General features: G+C 45.0%; 1 protein-coding gene across 1 annotated transcript in view; it reads right to left on the reverse strand.

Annotated features, from left to right (window-relative positions):
* Nucleotides 1–8,556, reverse strand: part of Mettl3 (methyltransferase like 3) — a 10,678-nt gene extending 2,122 nt beyond the window's left edge. The window contains exons 1-9 of the mRNA XM_013029670.1: nt 8,312–8,556; nt 3,945–4,162; nt 3,444–3,848; nt 2,352–2,527; nt 1,400–1,616; nt 996–1,183; nt 668–706; nt 333–441; nt 74–232 (exon numbers count right to left, since the gene is read on the reverse strand). Coding sequence (XP_012885124.1) covers nt 74–232; nt 333–441; nt 668–706; nt 996–1,183; nt 1,400–1,616; nt 2,352–2,527; nt 3,444–3,848; nt 3,945–4,162; nt 8,312–8,411 — 1,611 coding nt within the window. The 5' untranslated portion in view covers nt 8,412–8,556. The remainder of the gene's footprint in view (nt 1–73; nt 233–332; nt 442–667; nt 707–995; nt 1,184–1,399; nt 1,617–2,351; nt 2,528–3,443; nt 3,849–3,944; nt 4,163–8,311) is intronic.
* Nucleotides 8,557–8,959: the final 403 nt, after the last annotated feature.

Raw genomic sequence — 8,959 nt, forward strand, 5'->3', positions numbered from 1 at the left:
GTGGCACTGTGGCTCAAGTGGTAGAGCGCTAGCCTTGAGCTGAAGAGCTGAGGGACAGCGCCCAGGCCCAGAGTTCAGGCCCCACGACCAGACCCAAAAAAAAAAGAAAAGAAATACATCTGACATCAACAGTAAGAATGTTAAAATTAGATGCCTCAACACATACCTCAGCTACAATCACATCACAATCCAGACCCTGATTGAAGCCTTGTGGATTTCCTTTGACACCAACCTGCTTATCACAGAACAGTATCACCTTATGAAACCACGGCTTTTGAACTATTTGAAATAAATCAATTTCTCCTATTCAATTGGGCCCTACTGCTACTTACCAAGCAGTGTTCCTTCCCATGGTTCAACCAGTGACCTGTACGTCCTGTCCGAATGATGCGTTGCAGTTGATTGGTTTTCACCCAGATAATTTCATCTACTCGCTCATAACTGGATGATAAAGAGAGCTTTAACCAGGCTTTCACACTATAGAGACAAGTGCCACCTAGAGGCAAGGACTCAGAACATAATTTTTTGTTTTTAATTATAAAGGTGGTGTACAAAGGGGTTACAGTTACATAAATCAAGACAGTGTCACCCCTTCTCTCAACGTAATTCTTACAACTATAGAAGTATTTATTTCCCTCGGGGAAAACTTTAAAAAATTGTTACTTACCCCCAAAGGTTCAGACACTCTCTGCCCAATTCCATGGCCCTATAAAGACATGCATGTTTGTTTTTTTAGTAGATGTTCACTGCATATTTACATACAAGGGCATATCAAAACATGAAAAGATTAAATATATCATCTATTCTCAATGGCCTATGTTTCTCAAGGAGCAAATACAGTTAGATTGAGTATTTCTGCTACACTCAATCATTAAAGCTCCATAAGGGAAAAGGCTGTATCAGTCATACCTTTTAACAGCAGGGATAGGAAAAACCTAATATTTACTTACTGTGTACTATAGCTGCCATTCCTACATATCTTTGAACTACATTACCTGCCTGTGACCCAGAGGAAAAGAAAGCCATCATCCTGCAGTACAGGGATGTTGAGCCTGCGCATCTCATCATCTGTCAGCGTCCCATAGGGCAGCTCCATGTGAATATCCCAGGGCGGGTCAGCCATCACAACTGCAAACTTCCCCAAGATACTGACGTCCAGGTAACGGATATCGCAACAGATCCACTGTGTGAGGTGGTATTTGGTCATCTTACCTTCCTTCATAGATTCGTGGCCCTGATCCCTCCTTTCTATCTGATTTTCTGACACTCTTAAAGGTACAGGTCCCACTCCATTCCCAATCAGGAAGATTGCTGAATTATGCCCTGGTTTATCTTACATTTATGGCTGCCTTACTCAGACATAAGTCCACAGATTGAGATGACTTTTGGGCAGAGGTACCTGAGGTGGGAAGAGTCGATCTGCACTGGCGTCACCCCCAACACTCTGTGTAAGTGCAAGCTCCTGGCTTGGTGTATGGTCCTTGCTGCCAGGACCCTCAGAATCCATGCAAGCATCAATTTCATAGTGAACATATTTGCACGTATCCATGTGAAAACATGTGTTAAGGAACGAACAGTCACCTAAAGACTCATCAGTGTGTTTATTGATAATTCGTCTGACAAAAGAAAAAAGGAAGAATTGGAATTAAGATGGTACTTCAGAGGTACATCCCACAATTCAAGTTTCACAAATAGTGGAAAGTCTCCTATCTTACTTACCTCCTTTAATATGTTCTATTAGAGTTTGATGAAAAGACTAGATAAGCAATCTATAGTTCACAAATAATTTTAATTCCTCTCTAAACAAAGACTTGGCTTTCTTGTTTCTTTTCAAGTCCAGGAAGGGCTTGGATGATGGATAGAGCAGACTAAAACACTGCCCTAAGAGGCAAGGTTCCTATTTCTCCAAGACATATATTTTCACTGTGGGTCAGCAACAGAAAATACCCTACTGGAAGAGGCCATTAAGGAAAAGCCTCCTATCCATTTGAAAGTGAAGTCTGTATCCCATCCCATGTATGTTTAAGTGTACCTTCATAGTTTACGGCTTAGCCAAATCAGAAACTGGAAAGGAGGGGCTGGGAAGGTGGCTCAGTGGTAGAGCGCTTGGCTTGCTATGCCTGAGGCCCTGGGTTTGATTTCCCAGCACCACATAAGCAAAAAGCCGGAAGTGGCACTATGGCTCAAGTGGTAGAGCACTAGCCTTGAGCTGAAGAGCTGAGAGACAGCACCCAGGCCCAGAGTTCAGGCCCCACGACCGGACCCCCCCCCAAAAAAAAGAAACTGGAAAGAATGACAAGAAAGAATATGACCGCTTCTGAGAAAGCCATCCCACATTCCCTCCAAGAGACCTGAAGTGCAGCTTTCGACAAGGCCGATCAGCATCACTGGCTTTCATACACTCTTCCTTGGTCCCATAGTCACAAAATTCTTGCACTTGGGCCCGGCCTCGTGAGCGAAATTTTTCAACAATGGACTGTTCCTTGGCTGTTGTGGTGTTTAATAGCTCTAGGATCTCCTGACTGACCTGTGACAGAAGCCTTGGTCTTAAAAGGAGTTTGTAGATCACATCAGCTCTTAAATCATCTCCACAAATTATTTCACATTCATTTCTAAGGGAAGAACTGAGCAAACAATATGGAAACTGCCCTTCTATCATATGATCTGCCATGGCCCTTTCTCACAAATCTGCACTTAAGAATTAAAATAGAAGCCAGGTGCTGGTGGCTCACGCCTGTAATCCTAGCTACTCAGGAAGCTGAGATCTGAGGTTCAAAGGTTCAAGGTTCAAAGCCAGCCCGGGCAGGAAACTCTGTGAGACTCGTATCTCCAATAAACCACTAGAAAACTGGAAGTGGCGCTGTGGCTCAAGCAGCAGAGCGCTTGCTTTGAGCTGAAGAGCGCAGGGACAGTGCCCAAGCCCAGAGTTCAAGCCCCACAACCGACCAAAAAAAAAAAAGCTTAGGAACACTCTCTCCTCCCCTGCAGGATGGACACACACTCACACACACATACACACACACACACACACACAATATTTTTAAAAGGGTGTAAATGGTACACTCTTGTAATTCCATTATTCCAATGCTGAGGCAGGAAGATGGAGAGTTGGAAACAAGTCTGGGCTACATAGCAATAAAGGTTTCTCTAAATCTGGATTTCTTGACACTAGACTTAATGTTTTGTGACTTTTTTTGGAAGGGGAATGGAGTTGCTCTATTATACAAGGTAGCATCCTTGGCTTCTACCAACCAGATGCCAATAGCACTTGGCATGCTGTGAAAACAAAAATGTCTCCAGACATTGCCTGCTGTCTTTATTGAAGGGGAGGGAGCTAGGGCAAAATCACTCCTAGTTTAGAACCACAACTCTAAATCCTCAAGGCCTAAGCTTAGGCAAATCTCTGCCAAAACTGTGACTGAGCACTTACATATGACTCCTACCTTCTTGCTCTGTTGTTCCTTAGTAGATTGTTGGTTCAAAAGGCTTTCTATCTCCAGGTCAACATCTGAGGCAGCATGTTTCCTTGACTTCTTGACCGGCTCCTTAGCTGGCTCTGATGCTGAAGAGGCCAGACCAGAGGTTAAAGAGCTGGCGAAGGCAGCTACTGTGGTTGAGTCCTGTTCTGCACGCCGCTTCTGTCCCGTGATAATCCCTGATACCTCTCCAGGGCCTTTCTTTTCTGCCACAGCACCCATCATGGCAGAAAGCTTGGAATGGTCAGCATAGGTCACAAGAGTGGGATGTGCATCATCTTGTAGGAGACCTCGCTTTACCTCAATCAACTCTTGGGCTGCAAACTTTTGTAGGAGGCTTTCCACCCCATCTTGAGTGACAGGGGCATCTGGCTAGAGAAGGAAGACAGAGGAAGGCAAAAACAAGTGGTAAATCCCAATTATATCTGACCATGAACACAGCGGTAAATCCTTATATGAGGTCTTTACCGTGGAGATGGCATGACAGATGGACACAGCATCAGTGGGTAACGTTAAGGTCAGATCAGAGAGGTGGTGTAGCAACTTCTTCTCTAACTCAGGATCTGTAGCTAATTCAGGAGCTGATGAAGCTGTGCTGGGTTTCGGGCCACCAGAGGTGGGTGCAGTAGGCACTGGGCTATCACTACGGAAAGCTGGAGACAGTGCTGCCTCTGGATTTCGCAAATCTAAAAGTGAACAAAGCAAAAATGAAACATGGCAAATAGGGCTGGAGGAGACATGGCTCAAGATAGAGTGCTTGCCTAGCAAGAGCAGAGCCCTGAGCAAAAAACCCACACAAAACAAAACAAACAGGGAAAAAGAAGCAAAACAAAAATGGCATTTTCAGTCTATATAGTCCATAGTCAAATTCTCCTGCATTCCCAGTAAATATATCTTTCATACTCGCTCATCATTCATCAGATGAACTTCAGCAATAAATGACTTCTCATATACCCAAGCTTTCACTATTGCCAAAATAATTCTGGATGTTTCTGGGAACTGCCCATTGTTTATTTGGTGAGAAGACTTCCAAATTTAATTGTAGCATGAACTAGCATAAACTTTCAATATTCAGCTTCAGCCTCCTCAGTGCTGAGATATAGGCATGTACCATCAAATTAAATGCTATACCAATTCTTTGCCCTGTGTCTTTTACCCTGCTGTGCTTCAAAGAAAATAAGTTAACATGTTTATACCACCTGCCTTCTCTCAATTTTTTTTTGGTTTTAAACTCAGGCAGCACTTTAGCAGCCCTCTCATATCTAAATGATTTTTGTGGGGGTGGGAGAGTGGCAGTCCTGGGGCTTGAACTCAGTCCCTGAGCTTTTATGCTTAAGGCTAGCACTGTACTTCTTGAGCCACAACTATATTTCTGAATTCTTTGGTAGTGTTTTGGAGATAGAGTCTCACATACTTTACTGCCCAAGCTGGCTTTGAACTCAGATCCTCAGAACTCAGCCTCCTGAATAGCTAGGATTACAAGCCTGAGCCACCAGTGCTCAGTTTGGGTTTGGTTTGGTTTTGGTGCTGGTCTTGGGGCTTGAAGTTAAAACCACATGCTTGGCTTTTTTTGCTCAAGGCTGGCACTGTACCACTAGACACTCACCTCTGCTTCAGGCTTTTTGCTGGTTAACTGAAGATGAGCATCTCACAAACTTACCTGCGTGGGCTACCTTCCCACCTGGATCCTCAGATCCCAGCCTTAGTTGAGGATTACAGGTGTGGACCACTGACACCTGACTAGAAATGATTTTGTTTTGGTCAGTCGTGGAGCTTGAACTCTGGGCCTAGGCACTGTCCTTGAGTTCTTCAGCTCAAGACAAGCGCTCTATCACTTGAGCCACAGCACCACTTTGTTTTCTCCTGGTTTATTAGATATAAGAGTCACATGGACTTTCCTGCCCGGGCTGACTGAACCACGATCCTCAGATCTCAGCCTCCTGAGTAGCTAAGATTATAGGCATGAGCCACTAGCACCTAGCTAAAAATGCTGTTTTGAATATAAAAGTCCTCACATTGAAGAAAGAGTTTGATACTCAAAATCCTTTGTAAATAGTTTGTTGTTGTTGTTGTTGTTTTTCCAGCCTGGGCACTGTCCCTAAGCATCTCAAGGCTAGAGCTCCACCACTTGAGCCTCAGCACCACTTCTGGCTTTTTCTGTTGATGTGGTACTGAGGAATCGAACCCAGGGCTTCATGCATGCAACGCAAGCATTGTACCACTAAGCCATGTTCCCAGCCTGTTAATAGTTTTTTGTTTGTTTGTTTTTGGTCTGGTCGTGGGGCCTGAACTCGGCCAAGGCACTGTCCCTCAGCTCTTCAGCTCAAGGCTAGCGCTCTACCACTTGAGCCACAGCACCCCTTCCTGCTTTTTTCTTTTTGTTTATGTGGTGCTGAAGAATCAAACCCAGGGCCTCATGCATTCAAGGCAAGCGCTCTACCACTGAGCCACCTTCCCAGCCCGTTAATAGTTTTTAAGAGTAGAAATTTAATCCTACGAAAGTGTTCAGGGATAGAAAGGACTAGGTTAGGGACATTAAGATGGAGCCCTGTGAATGAATTCTAGGGGTTTATGTGGAGAGAAGAGACCCCACAATCTGGTTGAGATGCAGACATACACATGTGATACAGCTATTAAAAACTTTGTCCAGGTGCTAAAGCCATGCTATTTGAAGTTTCATCTTCCCCCAAACTGAAAGCCAAATAAACTTCTTTTATAAAGCAGCCCCGCCCAGATGACTTAAAGTAACAAACAAAAAAGCAACAAAATACCACTAACACAAATACCAAGATAGCAAAGGTATTCCAGAGTTTTTTGTGTAACTAGGTTGGCCTTGAACTCTATATGTAACCCAGGCACACCTTGAACTCCCAATAAATCTGCCTCAGATTACAAGGAAGCACCCCGGTGTCCACCAAAATCTCTGTCATTTATTTTAGAGCTCATAACAATTATCAGATTTCAGTAATGCTACAAAGATCAAGATGTATTAGAAATTTTTTTTATTTCCTTGCCAGTCCTGAGGCTTGAACTCACGGCCTGGGCACTGTCGAACAGCATCTTTTGCTCAAGACTAGCATTCTACCACTTGAGTCACAGTGCCACTTCTGGCCTTTTCTGTTTATGTAGTACTGAGGAATTGCACCCAGGGCTTCATGCATTCTGGACAAGCACTCTACCACTAAGCCACATTCACAGCCCCAAATTTTTATTTATTATGAGAATTTTTATCAAGTCTCTGCTTATACCTCACATAACAATTAATAAATTACATATGTTTTAGTGTTTTCCTAAGTCTGAAAACTCTAAGAAATACATTTTTTGGGGTAGCACAAGAACAGTGATAAGCTGTGTTTCACCTCTGTATTCTGAAAATCAAATAATGCATAAATATCAAATAATAAATGCTTAGTTACAACCTCCAAAATACTTGTTATAGGAAGCACTATCATATTGTTAAGGTATACAGATTTACATAATATTTACATTTAAGTGATAACAGAGGTTAGTCAAAACATCTGTAGTAAGCTCCAGGGATAGTGGCTCACTCCTACAATCCTAGCAATTTAAATCAGGTGGATCACAGTTCCAGGCCAGCCCAAGCAGAAAAGTTCAGTAGACTGCATCTCCAAAATTAACAGCAAAAAGCAGAGCAGAGGGCGAGGACCAGGGTCACACCTGAAGTCATCACCATTTGAAGTCAGCCCAGGCAGGAAAGTCTGTGAGATTCTTCACAAAATCTACCAAAAACGCCAGAAGTGGAGCTGTGGCTCAAGTGATAGAGAACTAGTCTTGAGCAGAAGCAGCTCAGGAACAGTGCCAAGGCTCTGAGTTCAAGCCCCAGGACCAGCTAAAAAAGTAAAGGAAAAGAAAGGAAGGAAGGAGAAGGAAAGGGAGAGAAAGAAAGCAGGACTGAAGGCATGGCTCAAGTGGTTGAGCCCCAGCCTATCAAAAGCAGGAGTCCCTGAGTTCAAACCTCAGTACTGGCAAAAGAGAGACAGTGTGCATTAATATGTGCATTATCTGGTGGAAAAATGCCTACATATACCTTTGAAGAGAAATATAAATGCCTGGTAATGTAGCTTCAAGGACTACCTTTTGAAATATGTATTTGGGAGGATGCTAATCCGGACTGCCAGTCAAAAACGGAAAAAGAAAATTATCTTTCAAAGACAAAAGGAAATGCTTTTTGTTTTCACATTCTTGCTATGTATGTAAATGCCAGTTTTCCACATGTTTTGCAACATCTAGTGCAAACTGTATGGGCCACTGTGGGTGGACCTAAAGGTCAGACCCTGGCTTACAGTGCCCAAGATCGTAAAGAAATGATTGCTATACAAAGAAATCGCTAAAACGAGGGAAAACACAAACGGCTCAAGCCTGTAATCCTAGCTACCCAAAGCTGGGATCTGAGCATCGCGGTTCTCAGCCAGCCCAGGCAGAAATGTCCATGAGACTCATCTCCAATTAACCACTAAAATGCAGGAAGTGAAGTTGTGGCTCAGAGTTAGAGCACTAGACCTTAGGGACGGCACCCAGACCCAGGATGCGCACATAAAGGGAGCGGGAGTTCTGCTTGCCGGGTCCCGGAGGACTCCTAGGGACGTTCCCAGACTGCAAGGGAGGGGTCAGTGACCGAAGCGGGGCCCCGGGACGCTCCGGCAGAAGTGAGCGAGCGGAAGAAACTGCGGCTTTCCCGCGGGAGGGAGGAGGGCTGTGCTTGCGGAAGGGGAGGAAGGAGGGCCGGGGGAAGGGCGCACATTCGGAGCCTCCTCGCTCTCCAGGCTGGCTCGCTCCCTCCCGACCGGCTTTGGCCCCGGCTCCCCGCGCCTCACCCAGGTGCCCGGAGTCCTGCTTCCGCCTCCGCTGGAGCCGCTCCCGAAGCGAATCCAGCTGCTTTTTGTGGGCCTGGATGGAGCTCCACGTGTCCGACATGCTAATCTTCCAGAGCTCCTCGAATCGGGCACGAAGGACTAAGCACCTCCCAGCCCTCTCTGAAAGAAACACCCCGTTCTCACGCCCCACGGCTAACCGGAAAGAAATTCAAAACCAAAAGCCACTTCCGGCTCCACACTATTTCTGAAGCGGTAATGATAGCTATTGGAAATGCTGGAGGAATCGCGGATGTGTTGCTTCTGGCAGCTCCCTTGTTTCCGGGGACAGTGAGGCCATGGTAGCCATATTTGTTTCTGGCAGAGCGGCCATGTTGTTTGAAGATGTGCATGCGGCCATGTTGAATATTAAGAGATGAGTTCAGAGTGGAACTAAAATGAATCTAGCAGCATAGGGGTCAAGGCTTACTGACTGATTTAATAATGTATCGATCGAACCCAGGGCCTTGCTTATGCTAGACAAGCGCTCTTGTCACTTAACTAGTCTCCCAAACCTCCCAGTATTTTTTTTGGGGGGGACCAGTCCTGGGGCCTGAACTCTGGGCCTGGGCTCTTCAGCTCAAGGCTAGCGCTCTACCACTTGAGCCACAG

This window comes from Dipodomys ordii, unplaced genomic scaffold (assembly GCF_000151885.1).
Source record: "Dipodomys ordii isolate 6190 unplaced genomic scaffold, Dord_2.0 Scaffold121, whole genome shotgun sequence".
In the NCBI taxonomy this organism is placed as follows: domain Eukaryota; kingdom Metazoa; phylum Chordata; class Mammalia; order Rodentia; family Heteromyidae; genus Dipodomys; species Dipodomys ordii.